Source organism: Anopheles gambiae, chromosome 2, assembly GCF_943734735.2.
Source record: "Anopheles gambiae chromosome 2, idAnoGambNW_F1_1, whole genome shotgun sequence".
NCBI classification, from domain to species: Eukaryota; Metazoa; Arthropoda; class Insecta; order Diptera; family Culicidae; genus Anopheles; species Anopheles gambiae.
This window is the reverse complement of record NC_064601.1, coordinates 44,969,125-44,985,333: the sequence shown is the minus strand read 5'-3', so window position 1 is coordinate 44,985,333 and position 16,209 is coordinate 44,969,125. Positions and strand designations below refer to the sequence as shown.

General features: G+C 40.7%; 9 protein-coding genes across 9 annotated transcripts; 5 read left to right on the top strand and 4 right to left on the bottom strand.

Annotated features, from left to right (window-relative positions):
• Positions 1-1,884: 1,884 nt before the first annotated feature.
• Positions 1,885-2,896, bottom strand: LOC133392031 (histone H2A). The gene has a single exon (XM_061649856.1). The coding sequence runs from the start codon at positions 2,822-2,824 to the stop codon at positions 2,450-2,452; it is 375 nt and encodes a 124-aa protein (XP_061505840.1). The 5' UTR covers positions 2,825-2,896; the 3' UTR covers positions 1,885-2,449.
• A 126-nt stretch (positions 2,897-3,022) lies between these two features.
• On the top strand, positions 3,023-4,235 carry LOC133392022 (histone H2B). The gene has a single exon (XM_061649845.1). It carries the CDS (start codon positions 3,107-3,109, stop codon positions 3,479-3,481), a length of 375 nt encoding a protein of 124 aa, XP_061505829.1. The 5' UTR covers positions 3,023-3,106; the 3' UTR covers positions 3,482-4,235.
• Positions 4,236-4,495: 260 nt separating this feature from the next.
• On the bottom strand, positions 4,496-11,265 carry LOC3292284 (uncharacterized). Its single transcript, XM_061650226.1, has 4 exons — positions 10,777-11,265; positions 8,710-9,056; positions 5,398-5,469; positions 4,496-4,965 (listed from the first exon to the last, which is right to left on the bottom strand). The coding sequence occupies exons 1-4, from the start codon at positions 11,177-11,179 to the stop codon at positions 4,513-4,515; spliced, it is 1,275 nt and encodes a 424-aa protein (XP_061506210.1). The 5' UTR covers positions 11,180-11,265; the 3' UTR covers positions 4,496-4,512.
• On the top strand, positions 5,132-5,614 carry LOC133392049 (histone H4). Its single transcript, XM_061649876.1, has one exon. It carries the CDS (start codon positions 5,179-5,181, stop codon positions 5,488-5,490), a length of 312 nt encoding a protein of 103 aa, XP_061505860.1. The 5' UTR covers positions 5,132-5,178; the 3' UTR covers positions 5,491-5,614.
• On the bottom strand, positions 8,139-9,150 carry LOC133392028 (histone H2A). The gene has a single exon (XM_061649852.1). It carries the CDS (start codon positions 9,076-9,078, stop codon positions 8,704-8,706), a length of 375 nt encoding a protein of 124 aa, XP_061505836.1. The 5' UTR covers positions 9,079-9,150; the 3' UTR covers positions 8,139-8,703.
• Positions 9,277-10,491, top strand: LOC1268522 (histone H2B). Its single transcript, XM_307082.3, has one exon. It carries the CDS (start codon positions 9,361-9,363, stop codon positions 9,733-9,735), a length of 375 nt encoding a protein of 124 aa, XP_307082.2. The 5' UTR covers positions 9,277-9,360; the 3' UTR covers positions 9,736-10,491.
• Positions 11,266-11,408: 143 nt separating the features above from the next.
• On the top strand, positions 11,409-11,815 carry LOC133392055 (histone H4). The gene has a single exon (XM_061649883.1). The coding sequence runs from the start codon at positions 11,435-11,437 to the stop codon at positions 11,744-11,746; it is 312 nt and encodes a 103-aa protein (XP_061505867.1). The 5' UTR covers positions 11,409-11,434; the 3' UTR covers positions 11,747-11,815.
• A 2,275-nt stretch (positions 11,816-14,090) lies between these two features.
• Positions 14,091-14,762, bottom strand: LOC133392025 (histone H2A). Its single transcript, XM_061649848.1, has one exon. The coding sequence runs from the start codon at positions 14,666-14,668 to the stop codon at positions 14,294-14,296; it is 375 nt and encodes a 124-aa protein (XP_061505832.1). The 5' UTR covers positions 14,669-14,762; the 3' UTR covers positions 14,091-14,293.
• A 110-nt stretch (positions 14,763-14,872) lies between these two features.
• Positions 14,873-16,050, top strand: LOC133392018 (histone H2B). The gene has a single exon (XM_061649841.1). It carries the CDS (start codon positions 14,951-14,953, stop codon positions 15,323-15,325), a length of 375 nt encoding a protein of 124 aa, XP_061505825.1. The 5' UTR covers positions 14,873-14,950; the 3' UTR covers positions 15,326-16,050.
• Positions 16,051-16,209: the final 159 nt, after the last annotated feature.

Genomic DNA, 16,209 nt, shown 5'->3' with positions numbered 1-16,209 from the left:
CCGCATGATCCATTACGGCTACCTTATCGGAAGATAGGCTGGTTCAGCTATCTTGCAGCGCATCCTCATCCAAAACGCCAGGCGGGGTGGGGGAGCGGAACATGATAGAGTGAATGGTCACTTTCCCCGCGCTGTGTGCGTGTGTGTGTGTGTCGAGACACAAAAACTCGAGAAAGATTTCGGCACATTAAAAAAATATATTTTTAGTCACTATACACTGTGCTTCATGATGCTTAGAAGGTCGTTGAAGCATCAAACATGTTCAAATTAAAAAATATTAGATTAGTGTTAGACGTTCTCCTACGCTTGTTTTAAATAGGCTTCTTCACCCTCAACTGGCACGGGCATCGAATGGTCTCATCAGCAGCGGCACGAAATAAAATAAACCATCAATACAGCGATAACACTTCAAATCCCAATCCAGCTTCTCCCACAGCGTCTCAAGGTCACACACAAATTAATAAATGCTAACACCCACCAATAACAATACACAACCGCAATGCACATATATGAACCAACGCATACACCACAACAACCAATCAGCTGGCGACGGAAGGCACGGGCAGAAGCGCTAGTAAGGCAGGTCAGGGTGAGGGAGGGAGAAGAAGCGGACGAAAAAATGGGCGCCATTTTTTAAAAAAAATTTGACCGTTTTTTTTGCTCCACCGCCATAAATAGTTCGTCCATTTCGCCCACAGATGGCGCTAAACTTGCTCGACCCAGCGCGGGAATCGCTGAAGTCCAGCGCGGGAGACCAGGCGAAATCTGCGCTGGCCAGCGCAGATTTTGGTGCATTTTCTGCGCTGGAAACTGCTCGAATTTGCGCAGCGGGTATATAATTGGTAAAAGTAAGGCTCAGTGATCTACGTTACATATGAGAAGCGTTACATGCCTTTTAAAATTCCCAAGCAGTATTTTTGATAAAAGTAAGGCTCAGCCCTCTACGTTACGCTAGCGTTACGCGTAACGCCTGTTTACCACAAACCCAAGCACCATTTTTGAACGCCTGTTTTAACCGCCGTGGACGAGCAAATTAATAGATTATTATGTCTTAATACCGTTTTTTTACATGATAATTATAAAAGCAACAATTTTTGAACAAACATAAAAAAGAACAGCAATTGCAAAGATAACACTCATTGATAATTCATGAGTATAAATAAATTATATTATTACTATTAGGCTATCATTTTTAACAGCAATCAGAGTTGTAACAACTTGACGTATTATAATTATAACAATCTTACACATAAAAAATGGTTACTTTTAAAAATGATTATTTATTTATTTTCCCAACTATAGATAAAGCAGGAAAATGAAACACATACAAATATTTACTACATTCAATAACCTCAATTTAAAAAAGAGCCCTCGCACCTAAAGTAAAGTTTATTCACAAAAGGCGGATAGATAGATAGATAAAGTTTATTCACAATAGGCGGATAGATTCACAAACATAGATGGAATAGGTAATAATTATATTTCATGTACATTATTAATTTATTAATATTTTTAATATTTTATACTTTCTAATCATAGGAAATGTTACTAAAATTGAAAGCTTTTGGGGTGTTTATGAGCTTTTCAAAAATACTGCTTGGGAATTTTAAAAGGCATGTAACGCTTCTCATATGTAACGTAGATCACTGAGCCTTACTTTTACCAATTATTTAGATGGCGTTACTACTGGTTGCAGGGACTTTGATCACCACTAGACGGCGTTATTGAATGTGGAGTTGCATATGCGTTAGGGCATTTCAATACTTTGTATTTTATATGCATTCCTACATTGCAAATCATTTTATTGTTTCAAACAACGAAACACTTTAAAATGCTTCACAAATTTGGGTAACTGGTGATTAAGATGAAGGGTGAAGGGAAACATTAATAAGTATGGTTGTTTATTTGAACCTTCCTAATTTTTGGTCCAACTTTTTTAAAGCCATTGTCAACGTTTCCCGATATATTGAAAGCCAAACTTTTGTGAGAACCTAAGGCTACCTAAACGCACAACATTTTTCGACAATCGACCCTTTCAACATTTTCCCGTGGTTAACGATAAATCAGGTAAAAGTGTCCTTTACTGTTTTCAGAAAAAGGTCAACACGCAGGTATCACTGGTTGCATGTATATGGTAAAACCAACCCTCTTGAACAAGCTACCTGGAAAATCTTATGCATCGCTTATGATATGCTGCATTTTGTAGAATTCGTAGTGAGAGGTTACAGAATTGAAAATATTAAGGGATGCTTTTTGTGCCAAAGGACGGCACATTTTTTCATTTACATTTTGTACACAGTTTCAAGCACGGTTCTTGATATATCTGGATTTTTTTCCTTCTGGTTCTCCCATAACAGCATAAATCGAATAAAATGTCTTTGGCAAAGTAATTTGTCGCCCTGAAAAGGACGGTTTTGGGTTTGAGATGAAGGAAGCTTTGTCACACCGTTTAAGCCTTCTTTTCGGTCTTCTTGGGCAGCAGCACGGCCTGAATGTTAGGCAGCACACCACCCTGAGCGATGGTTACTCCGGACAGCAGCTTGTTCAACTCCTCGTCGTTGCGGATGGCCAGCTGCAGATGACGCGGGATGATGCGCGTCTTCTTGTTGTCACGGGCAGCGTTTCCGGCCAACTCAAGCACTTCAGCGGCCAAGTATTCCATGACGGCTGCCAGATACACGGGTGCTCCGGCACCGACGCGCTCGGCATAGTTACCCTTGCGCAGGAGACGATGAATACGGCCAACGGGGAACTGAAGACCGGCACGGTTGGAACGGGACTTTGCCTTTCCCTTTACCTTTCCTCCCTTTCCACGGCCAGACATGGTTAGATTTGATTGGGGTACGTTTGTAAGGGATCACCAACAACACGATGTTCTCCTTGAGAAGGGTCTTTTTATAATAGAACAATTTTGACCCGACCGATGCTTATATAGCAGCTTATTCGTGCTGCCCGATACTCGTTTGGAATTTTTCGAGCTGCACGATACGTATTCTCTCTCACAGCCCGTTATAAGCGATCGGAGAGCTCGGAATTTTTCTAGAACGCAATCACCCGTTGAATCATACACATCGTGTCCCAGTGTTGAGTGAATTTTTCCGTCGAAATGGCACCCAAAACCAGTGGAAAAGCTGCGAAGAAGTCTGGCAAGGCCCAGAAAAATATTTCCAAGTCCGACAAGAAAAAGAAGCGCAAGACCCGCAAGGAAAGCTACGCTATTTACATCTACAAAGTGTTGAAGCAAGTCCACCCGGATACTGGCATCTCTTCGAAGGCCATGAGCATCATGAACAGTTTCGTCAACGATATCTTCGAACGCATTGCTGCTGAGGCATCCCGCTTGGCGCACTACAACAAGCGTTCGACGATCACGTCCCGCGAAATCCAAACCGCTGTTCGTCTGCTGCTGCCTGGTGAGCTTGCCAAGCACGCCGTCTCCGAAGGAACGAAGGCTGTCACAAAGTACACCAGCTCGAAGTAAGCCACTGAAATGATTGGCTTCGTTCTCTCAAATCGGTCCTTTTCAGGACCACAAACCGCCTTCAAACAAAGAATTATCCTTCGTTTCATCTGCACCAGCGAATTAGCGCTTTAATTTCAGGGTGTCCGTCTTCGTCAACGTTATTGTTCAGTTTGTTGCGTTTGCCTGTACTAAATGGCATTAGTGCAGGTAAACGCAGCCATATCCTAAGTTTGTTTGCGAACTTTGTATTGGAAACAATGATGCTGTGATTGACATTAAAGTTCTGCGTTGTTCATTGTAAATATTAATGTTAAATAGAACCTTAGCACGTTTAAAAAAAAAAACATGAAAAAAGTCCGCACTGATTGGAAGCGTTTTGCGAGGTGAAATTGAAAATGGAGTTTCGTGTGTCATGAATTATGAATAGAAGTCGTTTCGCTCGTTGTATGACAATCATTTTTTTAAATTAAATTTTCCTCGCGCATACGAGGATAATTTATCGACAAAGCAACCAATAGCAGCTTATGTGTCGTGAGTCAAATGTTGTAATAGATTTGTTCGATTTTAAACTTGCTTATAAGTATTGAAGGGTCGTCTTCTTGAGCATTTTAATTCACGTTTGTATAAGCATCAGTTAAGCTGTTTGAGTTGAACATTTGTTGTAAAATATATAGTCATACTATTCGTTCGTAGTTTGTTGTAAGCAGCGATGTTGGTATAATAGTCATAGGTTATATAGATGGTAATAAAGTATTGATCAATATAGTCAAAATCCTCAGATGCCCTATTAAAAAGCGAAACTTTGACAAGAAAAAGTTAAAATACCTCCCATAACATTGATTATTTAAAACAAATTTTCCCCCTTTTCACACTTTCCTCGTTATAACAAAACGACATACGTGAAGGCTTGCATTCGTATGTACAATTTCATAATAGCAATCGAAAGAAGATTCTTGGAATGTTCAACAGTATTGGTGGTCCTGAAAAGGACCGTTTTGAGTAGGAAATGCCCCGTTTAGACAGGGACCGCTTCCGGATGCATGGACGATTTAGGCACGCTCTCCGCGGATGCGACGGGCCAGCTGGATGTCCTTGGGCATGATGGTGACGCGCTTGGCGTGGATGGCGCACAGATTCGTGTCTTCGAACAGACCAACCAGATACGCCTCGCTGGCTTCCTGCAGCGCCATGACGGCTGAGCTCTGGAAGCGGAGATCAGTCTTGAAGTCCTGGGCGATCTCACGCACCAAGCGCTGGAAGGGCAGCTTGCGGATGAGCAGCTCGGTCGACTTCTGGTAGCGACGGATTTCTCGGAGGGCCACCGTTCCCGGACGGTAACGATGCGGCTTCTTCACTCCTCCGGTGGCCGGGGCACTTTTACGAGCAGCCTTGGTGGCCAGCTGCTTGCGAGGAGCCTTACCTCCAGTCGATTTACGAGCGGTTTGCTTGGTACGAGCCATTTCACTTCGGGAGCGTAGGTTTCGTTGAGCACGGAGCGAACTTGTTTATTTGACAAAAGTTGAACGTTAAATGATGAAACTGCTCGAACAACAGCTTTATTCATACGCTTGCCAACCCTTGTTTTCTCTCATCTTAAGAGCAAGAGGGAATGCGTGGATGAAAAAGTATAAATAGGGACGTTGAGCTCAAAAACGCTCATTTGTGATCGTCAATTTGAAGTGTGAACATCGTGAACGTACAATCCTGTGCTCATCATGACTGGAAGAGGAAAGGGAGGAAAAGGTCTGGGTAAAGGAGGAGCCAAGCGTCACCGAAAAGTGCTGCGGGATAACATCCAGGGCATTACCAAGCCCGCCATCCGCCGTTTGGCTCGGCGCGGAGGAGTGAAACGTATCTCCGGTCTCATCTACGAGGAAACCCGTGGCGTCCTGAAAGTATTTCTGGAGAATGTGATTCGTGATGCGGTCACTTACACTGAACACGCCAAGCGTAAGACCGTCACCGCTATGGATGTGGTGTATGCTCTGAAGCGTCAGGGCCGCACTCTGTACGGTTTTGGAGGCTAAATTTATCTCTATAAAACTTCCATGTGGAGTCTCAAATCAAACGGTCCTTTTCAGGACCACAATACATTACTCAAGAGCTGTGTCTTTCGCAACATTAAAATGTTTTATTTGAGAGAAAAAATGTCTATGATGGCTTCGAATGGTGTGCGTATAACATTTTACTTGCATAACAAGCACTCACAAAAGTTTGCATGCGTTTGAAGCGTACATAAAAGCGACTATTGAAGTGTTTGTTAAAATATTCAATTTTTATTTACTTATTAATTTATGAATTTATTTTATAGTCTCGAATTAAAATTATTTAATTTTTCAGGGCAAGCCTCTCATCCTCTTGAAGCAATAATCGCCGCTACACATGCGCTTCGTTCATTGATACTTGTGATAATTATTCAAAAGAAGGATTGGGCGAAAAAAAGCTACACCGTTTTCATGAGGTTTGTGAGTTTATTATAACAGCTAACGGTGCCAATGCTGCCTTTGACTCCGTAAATCACTCAACGCTAATTTCAAAACTATCAAGCTACGGAATAAATAGAACGCTTGTTCATTGGCTCTCCTGTAATTTAAGTGTAAGACAAATTACAGTGAATATTTCATCCGGGGTTTCACAAGGCAGTATTCTAGGCCCTATTCTTTTTATCATTTTCATAAATGATATTATTTACGTTATACCAGATTGCGAAAATTTGTTTTATGCAAATGATATGAAAATGTTCCTACCAGTATCAGATCAAACCGATTGTTTAACTCTTCAAAACTGTTTAATTCGATTTAACTCATACCCACCAAATACTTTCTGCAAGATTTGCTATCAGGGTGCTATGAACATGAAGAAATTAACTCCACCTCCAAAATCTATACTGTAAACTGAATGCTACATATTTTCTTGGGATACTGACTTCATTTGATATACTGACTTAGCGATGCTCCGCTAGCGATGCTTACATTTTGGTTTGTACATTTGGTAATTGTTCCCCAGCTTCCGTTATCATTAAAATGTTTCCCAGTTATTATCCAGGACAAACACCCTGGGACCTCATAGATCGCATAATGAATTATTTGGGAAAAGTAACGCTCAGCCCTCTACATTACGCTAGCGTTACGAGTAACGTCTGTCTAGCGCAAACCCAAGCAGCATTTTTGAACGCCTGGTTTAATCGTCGTGGATGAGCAAATTAATAGATTATCATGTCTTAATATATTTTATTTTACATGATAATTAGAAAAGCAACAATTTTTGAACAAACATAAAAAAGAACAGCAATTGCAAAGATAACACTCATTGATAATTCATGAGTATAAACCCAAATAGCCAGAATTGCTTAAGCAGCTCATTTTGGCACGCTAAAGATCGCTGCTCTAATTCGCCTTTTGCAGTAGATAAACAGCATCAAAGTTCTATGTGGGTCTTTCAAACAGCGCCTAAGCAGCTTCCTTATGCCACGATGCCAGGGATTATTTTTCTTTGTGTTTTATTTTCAAGCAAGCGTCATCGATGAAATAAACAACAAGATTTGTTTCGTTTAATCAAATATGTATATTTTTAAATCTTTTGTATCGATGAATAACACAAAATTTTACACAATTTACTGATAATTCACAATCACTTCACTCAATATTCATTCTTCAATTAACGAATCTAACTTGTGCAGCAGCAATGAGATTATTGCCGGCGTCCGTCTTTGACACTTTGACAAGAGCCACCTTGTACCGATGTCATGCATTTAAAAGCTATAAAGTTCCACCAAGTTCAGTACCCTTTCTTAACAAGCCTTCAAGTTCCATCATGAACCCTACACATAGTGCTAATCAGCCGCAAAGTTCCAAAGAGTACCATGTGCCTGTTAAAAAGCTCCATAGTTCCGCAAAGTACCGTCTATCTCTTAATCAGCCACAAAGTACTACATCGGAACGATTTTTCGTTAAACAGCCCTAAATCAGCTATAAAGTACGAGCTGGCTATTTGGGAATAAATTATATTATTACTATTAGGCTATCATTTTTAACAGCAATCAGAGTTGTAACAACTTGACGTATTATAATTATAACAATCTTACACATAAAAAATGGTTACTTTTAAAAATGATTATTTATTTATGTTCCCAACTATTGATAAAGCAAGATAATGAAATACATACAAATATTTACTACCTTCATTAACCTCAATTTAAAAAAGAGCCCTCGCACCTAAAGTAAAGTTTATTCACAATAGGCGGAAACATAGATTGAATAGGTAATAATTATATTTCATATAGTTTATTAATTTATTAATATTTTTAATATTTTATACTTTCTAATCATAGGAAATGTTACTAAAATTGAAAGCTTTTGGGGTGTTAATAAACTTTTCAAAAATACTGCTTGGGAATTTTAAAAGGCATGTAACGCTTCTCATATGTAACGTAGATCACTGAGCCTTACTTTTACCAATTATTTAGATGGCGTTACTACTGGTTGCAGGGACTTTGATCACCACTAGACGGCGTTATTGAATGTGGAGTTGCATATGCGTTAGGGCATTTCAATACTTTGTATTTTATTGGCACTCCTACATTGCAAATCATTTTATTGTTTCAAACAACGAAACACTTTAAAATGCTTCACAAATTTGGGTAACTGGTGATTAAGATGAAGGGTGAAGGGAAACATTAATAAGTATGGTTGTTTATTTGAACCTTCCTAATTTTTGGTCCAACTTTTTTAAAGCCATTGTCAACGTTTCCCGATATATTGAAAGCCAAACTTTTGTGAGAACCTAAGGCTACCTAAACGCACAACATTTTTCGACAATCGACCCTTTCAACATTTTCCCGTGGTTAACGATAAATCAGGTAAAAGTGTCCTTTACTGTTTTCAGAAAAAGGTCAACACGCAGGTATCACTGGTTGCATGTATATGGTAAAACCAACCCTCTTGAACAAGCTACCTGGAAAATCTTATGCATCGCTTATGATATGCTGCATTTTGTAGAATTCGTAGTGAGAGGTTACAGAATTGAAAATATTAAGGGATGCGTTTTGTGCCAAAGGACGGCACATTTTTTCATTTACATTTTGTACACAGTTTCAAGCACGGTTCTTGATATATCTGGATTTTTTTCCTTCTGGTTCTCCCATAACAGCATAAATCGAATAAAATGTCTTTGGCAAAGTAATTTGTCGCCCTGAAAAGGACGGTTTTGGGTTTGAGATGAAGGAAGCTTTGTCACACCGTTTAAGCCTTCTTTTCGGTCTTCTTGGGCAGCAGCACGGCCTGAATGTTGGGCAGCACACCACCCTGAGCGATGGTTACTCCGGACAGCAGCTTGTTCAACTCCTCGTCGTTGCGGATGGCCAGCTGCAGATGACGCGGGATGATGCGCGTCTTCTTGTTGTCACGGGCAGCGTTTCCGGCCAACTCAAGCACTTCAGCGGCCAAGTATTCCATGACGGCTGCCAGATACACGGGTGCTCCGGCACCGACGCGCTCGGCATAGTTACCCTTGCGCAGGAGACGATGAATACGGCCAACGGGGAACTGAAGACCGGCACGGTTGGAACGGGACTTTGCCTTTCCCTTTACCTTTCCTCCCTTTCCACGGCCAGACATGGTTAGATTTGATTGGGGTACGTTTGTAAGGGATCACGAACAACACGATGTTCTCCTTGAGAAGGGTCTTTTTATAATAGAACAATTTTGACCCGACCGATGCTTATATAGCAGCTTATTCGTGCTGCCCGATACTCGTTTGGAATTTTTCGAGCTGCACGATACGTATTCTCTCTCACAGCCCGTTATAAGCGATCGGAGAGCTCGGAATTTTTCTAGAACGCAATCACCCGTTGAATCATACACATCGTGTCCCAGTGTTGAGTGAATTTTTCCGTCGAAATGGCACCCAAAACCAGTGGAAAAGCTGCGAAGAAGTCTGGCAAGGCCCAGAAAAATATTTCCAAGTCCGACAAGAAAAAGAAGCGCAAGACCCGCAAGGAAAGCTACGCTATTTACATCTACAAAGTGTTGAAGCAAGTCCACCCGGATACTGGCATCTCTTCGAAGGCCATGAGCATCATGAACAGTTTCGTCAACGATATCTTCGAACGCATTGCTGCTGAGGCATCCCGCTTGGCGCACTACAACAAGCGTTCGACGATCACGTCCCGCGAAATCCAAACCGCTGTTCGTCTGCTGCTGCCTGGTGAGCTTGCCAAGCACGCCGTCTCCGAAGGAACGAAGGCTGTCACAAAGTACACCAGCTCGAAGTAAGCCACTGAAATGATTGGCTTCGTTCTCTCAAATCGGTCCTTTTCAGGACCACAAACCGCCTTCAAACAAAGAATTATCCTTCGTTTCATCTGCACCAGCGAATTAGCGCTTTAATTTCAGGGTGTCCGTCTTCGTCAACGTTATTGTTCAGTTTGTTGCGTTTGCCTGTACTAAATGGCATTAGTGCAGGTAAACGCAGCCATATCCTAAGTTTGTTTGCGAACTTTGTATTGGAAACAATGATGCTGTGATTGACATTAAAGTTCTGCGTTGTTCATTGTAAATATTAATGTTAAATAGAACCTTAGCACGTTTAAAAAAAAAAACATTAAAAAAAAGTCCGCACTGGTTGGAAGCGTTTTGCGAGGTGAAATTGAAAATGGAGTTTCGTGTATCATGAATTATGAATAGAAGTCGTTTCGCTCGTTGTATGACAATCATTTTTTTAAATTAAATTTTCCTCGCGCATACGAGGATAATTTATCGACAAAGCAACCAATAGCAGCTTATGTGTCGTGAGTCAAATGTTGTAATAGATTTGTTCGATTTTAATCTTGCTTATAAGGATTGAAGGGTCGTCTTCTTAAGCGTTTGAATTAAAGTGTGTATAAGCATCAGTTAAGCTGTTTGTGTCGATCATTTGTTGTAAAATATATAGTCATACTATTCGTTCGTGGTTTGTCGTTAGCTGCGATGTTGGTAATATAGTCATAGGTAATATAGATGGTAATAAAGTATTGATCAATATAGTCAAAATCCTCAGATGCCCTATTAAAAAGCGAAACTTTGACAAGAAAATGTTAAAATACCTCCCATAACATTGATTATTTAAAACAAATTTTCCCCCTTTTCACACTTTCCTCGTTATAACAAAACGACATACGTGAAGGCTTGCGTTCGTATGTACAATTTCATAATAGCAATCGAAAGAAAATTCTTGGAATGTTCAACAGTATTGGTGGTCCTGAAAAGGACCGTTTTGAGAAGGAAATGCCCCGTTTAGACAGGGACCGCTTCCGGATGCATGGACGATTTAGGCACGCTCTCCGCGGATGCGACGGGCCAGCTGGATGTCTTTGGGCATGATGGTGACGCGCTTGGCGTGGATGGCGCACAGATTCGTGTCTTCGAACAGACCAACCAGGTACGCCTCGCTGGCTTCCTGCAGCGCCATCACAGCTGAGCTCTGGAAGCGGAGATCAGTCTTGAAGTCCTGGGCGATCTCACGCACCAAGCGCTGGAAGGGCAGCTTGCGGATGAGCAGCTCGGTCGACTTCTGGTAGCGACGGATTTCTCGGAGGGCCACCGTTCCCGGACGGTAACGATGCGGCTTCTTCACTCCTCCGGTGGCCGGGGCACTTTTACGAGCAGCCTTGGTGGCCAGCTGCTTGCGAGGAGCCTTACCTCCAGTCGATTTACGAGCGGTTTGCTTGGTACGAGCCATTTCACTTCGGGAGCGTAGGTTTCGTTGAGCACGGAGCGAACTTGTTTATTTGACAAAAGTTGAACGTTAAATGAGGAAACTGCTCGAACAAGAGCTCTTTTTATGCGCTTGCCAACCCTTGTTTTCTCTCATCTTAAGAGCAAGAGGGAATGCGTGGATGAAAAAGTATAAATAGGGACGTTGAGCTCGAAAACGCTCATTTGTGATCGTCAATTTAAAGTAGGAACATCGTGAACGTACAATCCTGTGCTCATCATGACTGGAAGAGGAAAGGGAGGAAAAGGTCTGGGTAAAGGAGGAGCCAAGCGTCACCGAAAAGTGCTGCGGGATAACATCCAGGGCATTACCAAGCCCGCCATCCGCCGTTTGGCTCGTCGCGGAGGAGTGAAACGTATCTCCGGCCTCATCTACGAGGAAACCCGTGGCGTCCTGAAAGTATTTCTGGAGAATGTGATTCGTGATGCGGTCACTTACACTGAACACGCCAAGCGTAAGACCGTCACCGCTATGGATGTGGTGTATGCTCTGAAGCGTCAGGGCCGCACTCTGTACGGTTTTGGAGGTTAAATTTATCTCTATAAAACTTCCATGTGGAGTCTCAAATCAAACGGTCCTTTTCAGGACCACAATACATTACTCAAGAGCTGTGTCTTTCGCAACATTAAAATGTTTTATTTGAGAGAAAAAATGTCTATGATGGCTTCGAATGGTGTGCGTATAACATTTTACTTGCATAACAAGCACTCACAAAAGTTTGCATGCGTTTGAAGCGTACATAAAAGCGACGATTGAAGTGTTTGTTAAAATATTGAATTTTTATTTACTTATTAATTTATGAATTTATTTTATAGTCTCGAATTAAAATTATTTAATTTTTCAGGGCAAGCCTCTCATCCTCTTGAAGCAATAATCGCCGCTACACATGCGCTTCGTTCATTGATACTTGTGATAATTATTCAAAAGAAGGATTGGGTGAAAAAAAGCTACACCGTTTCCATGAGGTTTGTGAGTTTATTATAACAGCTAACGGTGCCAATGCTGCCTTTGACTCCGTAAATCACTCAACGCTAATTTCAAAACTATCAAGCTACGGAATAAATAGAACGCTTGTTCATTGGCTCTCCTGTAATTTAAGTGTAAGACAAATTACAGTGAATATTTCATCCGGGGTTTCACAAGGCAGTATTCTAGGCCCTATTCTTTTTATCATTTTGATAAATGATATTATTTACGTTATACCAGATTGCGAAAATTTGTTTTATGCAGATGATATGAAAATGTTCCTACCAGTATCAGATCAAACCGATTGTTTAACTCTTCAAAACTGTTTAATTCGATTTAACTCATACTCACCAAATACTTTCTGCAAGATTTGCTATCAGGGTGCTATGAACATGAAGAAATTAACTCCACCTCCAAAATCTATGATGTAAACTGAATGCTACATATTTTCTTGGGATACTGACTTCATTTGGTATACTGACTTAGCGATGCTCCGCTAGCGATGCTTACATTTTGGTTTGTACATTTGGTAATTGTTCCCCAGCTTCCGTTATCATTAAAATGTTTCCCAGTTATTATCCAGGGCAAACACCCTGGGACCTCATAGAGCGCATAATGAATTATTTGGGAAAAGTAACGCTCAGCCCTCTACATTACGCTAGCGTTACGAGTAACGTCTGTCTAGCGCAAACCCAAGCAGCATTTTTGAACGCCTGGTTTAATCGTCATGGATGAGCAAATTAATAGATTATCATGTCTTAATATATTTTATTTTACATGATAATTAGAAAAGCAACAATTTTTGAACAAACATAAAATAGAACAGCAATTGCAAAGAAAACACTCATTGATAATTCATGAGTATAAATAAATTATATTATTATTATTAGGCTATCATTTTTAACAGCAATCAGAGTTGTAACAACTTCACCTAATTTAATTATAACAATCTTACACATAAAAAGTGGTTACTTTTAAAAATGATTATTTATTTATGTTCCCAACTATTGAAAAAGCAAGATAATGAAATACATACAAATATTTACTACCTTCATTAACCTCAATTTAAAAAAGAGCCCTCGCACCTAAAGTAAAGTTTATTCACAATAGGCGGAAACATAGATTGAATAGGTAATAATTATATTTCATATAGTTTATTAATTTATTAATATTTTTAATATTTTATACTTTCTAATCATAGGAAATGTTACTAAAATTGAAAGCTTTTGGGGTGTTTATGAGCTTTTCAAAAATACTGCTTGGGAATTTTAAAAGGCATGTAACGCTTCTCATATGTAACGTAGATCACTGAGCCTTACTTTTACCAATTATTTAGATGGCGTTACTACTGGTTGCAGGGACTTTGATCACCACTAGACGGCGTTATTGAATGTGGAGTTGCATATGCGTTAGGGCATTTCAATACTTTGTATTTTATATGCATTCCTACATTGCAAATCATTTTATTGTTTCAAACAACGAAACACTTTAAAATGCTTCACAAATTTGGGTAACTGGTGATTAAGATGAAGGGTGAAGGGAAACATTAATAAGTATGGTTGTTTATTTGAACCTTCCTAATTTTTGGTCCAACTTTTTTAAAGCCATTGTCAACGTTTCCCGATATATTGAAAGCCAAACTTTTGTGAGAACCTAAGGCTACCTAAACGCACAACATTTTTCGACAATCGACCCTTTCAACATTTTCCCGTGGTTAACGATAAATCAGGTAAAAGTGTCCTTTACTGTTTTCAGAAAAAGGTCAACACGCAGGTATCACTGGTTGCATTTATATGGTAAAACCAACCCTCTTGAACAAGCTACCTGGAAAATCTTATGCATCGCTTATGATATGCTGCATTTTGTAGAATTCGTAGTGAGAGGTTACAGAATTGAAAATATTAAGGGATGCTTTTTGTGCCAAAGGACGGCACATTTTTTCATTTACATTTTGTACACAGTTTCAAGCACGGTTCTTGATATATCTGGATTTTTTTTCCTTCTGGTTCTCCCATAACAGCATAAATCGAATAAAATGTCTTTGGCAAAGTAATTTGTCGCCCTGAAAAGGACGGTTTTGGGTTTGAGATGAAGGAAGCTTTGTCACACCGTTTAAGCCTTCTTTTCGGTCTTCTTGGGCAGCAGCACGGCCTGAATGTTGGGCAGCACACCACCCTGAGCGATGGTTACTCCGGACAGCAGCTTGTTCAACTCCTCGTCGTTGCGGATGGCCAGCTGCAGATGACGCGGGATGATGCGCGTCTTCTTGTTGTCACGGGCAGCGTTTCCGGCCAACTCAAGCACTTCAGCGGCCAAGTATTCCATGACGGCTGCCAGATACACGGGTGCTCCGGCACCGACGCGCTCGGCATAGTTACCCTTGCGCAGGAGACGATGAATACGGCCAACGGGGAACTGAAGACCGGCACGGTTGGAACGGGACTTTGCCTTTCCCTTTACCTTTCCTCCCTTTCCACGGCCAGACATGGTTAGATTTGATTGGGGTACGTTTGTAAGGGATCACGAACAACACGATGTTCTCTTTGAGAAGGGTCTTTTTATAATAGAACAATTTTGACCCAACCGATGCTTATATAGCAGCTTATTCGTGCTGCCCGATACTCGTTTGGAATTTTTCGAGCTGCACGATACGTATTCTCTCTCGCAGTCCGTTATAAGCGATCGGAGAGCTCGGAATTTTTCTAGAACGCAATCACCCGTTGAATCATACACATCGTGTCCCAGTGTTGAGTGAATTTTTCCGTCGAAATGGCACCCAAAACCAGTGGAAAAGCTGCGAAGAAGTCTGGCAAGGCCCAGAAAAATATTTCCAAGTCCGACAAGAAAAAGAAGCGCAAGACCCGCAAGGAAAGCTACGCTATTTACATCTACAAAGTGTTGAAGCAAGTCCACCCGGATACTGGCATCTCTTCGAAGGCCATGAGCATCATGAACAGTTTCGTCAACGATATCTTCGAACGCATTGCTGCTGAGGCATCCCGCTTGGCGCACTACAACAAGCGTTCGACGATCACGTCCCGCGAAATCCAAACCGCTGTTCGTCTGCTGCTGCCTGGTGAGCTTGCCAAGCACGCCGTCTCCGAAGGAACGAAGGCTGTCACAAAGTACACCAGCTCGAAGTAAGCCACTGAAATGATTGGCTTCGTTCTCTCAAATCGGTCCTTTTCAGGACCACAAACTGCATTCAAACAAAGAATTATCCTTCGTTTCATCTGCACCAGCGAATTAGCGCTTTAATTTCTGGGTGTCCGTCTTCGTCAACGTTATTGTTCAGTTTGTTGCGTTTGCCTGTACTAAATGGCATTAGTGCAGGTAAACGCAGCCATATCCTAAGTTTGTTTGCGAACTTTGTATTGGAAACAATGATGCTGTGATTGACATTAAAGTTCTGCGTTGTTCATTGTAAATATTAATGTTAAATAGAACCTTAGCACGTTTAAAAAAAAACATTAAAAAAAGTCCGCACTGGTTGGAAGCGTTTTGCGAGGTGAAATTGAAAATGGAGTTTCGTGTATCATGAATTATGAATAAAAGTCGTTTCGCTCGTTGTATGACGCGCATACGAGGATAATTTATCGACAAAGCAACCAATAGCAGCTTATGTGTCGTGAGTCAAATTTTGTAATAGATTTGTTCGATTTTAAACTTGCTAATAAGTATTGAAGGGTCGTCTTCTTAAGCGTTTGAATTAAAGTGTGTATAAGCATCAGTTAAGTTGTTTGTGTCGAACATTTGTTGTAAAATATATAGTCATACTATTCGTTCGTAGTTTGTTGTAAGCAGCGATGTTGGTATAATAGTCATAGGTTATATAGATGGTAATAAAGTATTGATCAATATAGTCAAAATCCTCAGATGCCCTATTAAAAAGCGAAACTTTGACAAGAAAAAGTTAAAATACCTCCCATAACATTGATTATTTAAAACAAATTTTCCCCCTTTTCACACTTTCCTCGTTATAACAAAACGACATGCGTGAAGGCTTGCATTCGTATGTACAATTTCAT

Excerpts from the sequence above, each read along its gene's own strand:
- LOC133392018 (XM_061649841.1), top strand. The coding sequence starts at position 14,951 with ATGGCACCCAAAACCAGTGGAAAAGCTGCGAAGAAGTCTGGCAAGGCC.
- LOC133392022 (XM_061649845.1), top strand. The coding sequence starts at position 3,107 with ATGGCACCCAAAACCAGTGGAAAAGCTGCGAAGAAGTCTGGCAAGGCC.
- LOC133392025 (XM_061649848.1), bottom strand. The coding sequence starts at position 14,668 with ATGTCTGGCCGTGGAAAGGGAGGAAAGGTAAAGGGAAAGGCAAAGTCC.
- LOC133392049 (XM_061649876.1), top strand. The coding sequence starts at position 5,179 with ATGACTGGAAGAGGAAAGGGAGGAAAAGGTCTGGGTAAAGGAGGAGCC.
- LOC133392031 (XM_061649856.1), bottom strand. The coding sequence starts at position 2,824 with ATGTCTGGCCGTGGAAAGGGAGGAAAGGTAAAGGGAAAGGCAAAGTCC.
- LOC133392028 (XM_061649852.1), bottom strand. The coding sequence starts at position 9,078 with ATGTCTGGCCGTGGAAAGGGAGGAAAGGTAAAGGGAAAGGCAAAGTCC.
- LOC133392055 (XM_061649883.1), top strand. The coding sequence starts at position 11,435 with ATGACTGGAAGAGGAAAGGGAGGAAAAGGTCTGGGTAAAGGAGGAGCC.
- LOC1268522 (XM_307082.3), top strand. The coding sequence starts at position 9,361 with ATGGCACCCAAAACCAGTGGAAAAGCTGCGAAGAAGTCTGGCAAGGCC.
- LOC3292284 (XM_061650226.1), bottom strand. The coding sequence starts at position 11,179 with ATGGCTCGTACCAAGCAAACCGCTCGTAAATCGACTGGAGGTAAGGCT. Across the intron at positions 9,057-10,776 it reads CCGTCGCATCCGCGGAGAGC|GAAAGGTAAAGGGAAAGGCA; the intron begins GTGCCTAAATCG and ends GTGGAAAGGGAG. Across the intron at positions 4,966-5,397 it reads TTACGCTTGGCGTGTTCAGT|AGTTCGCTCCGTGCTCAACG; the intron begins GTAAGTGACCGC and ends GTCAAATAAACA.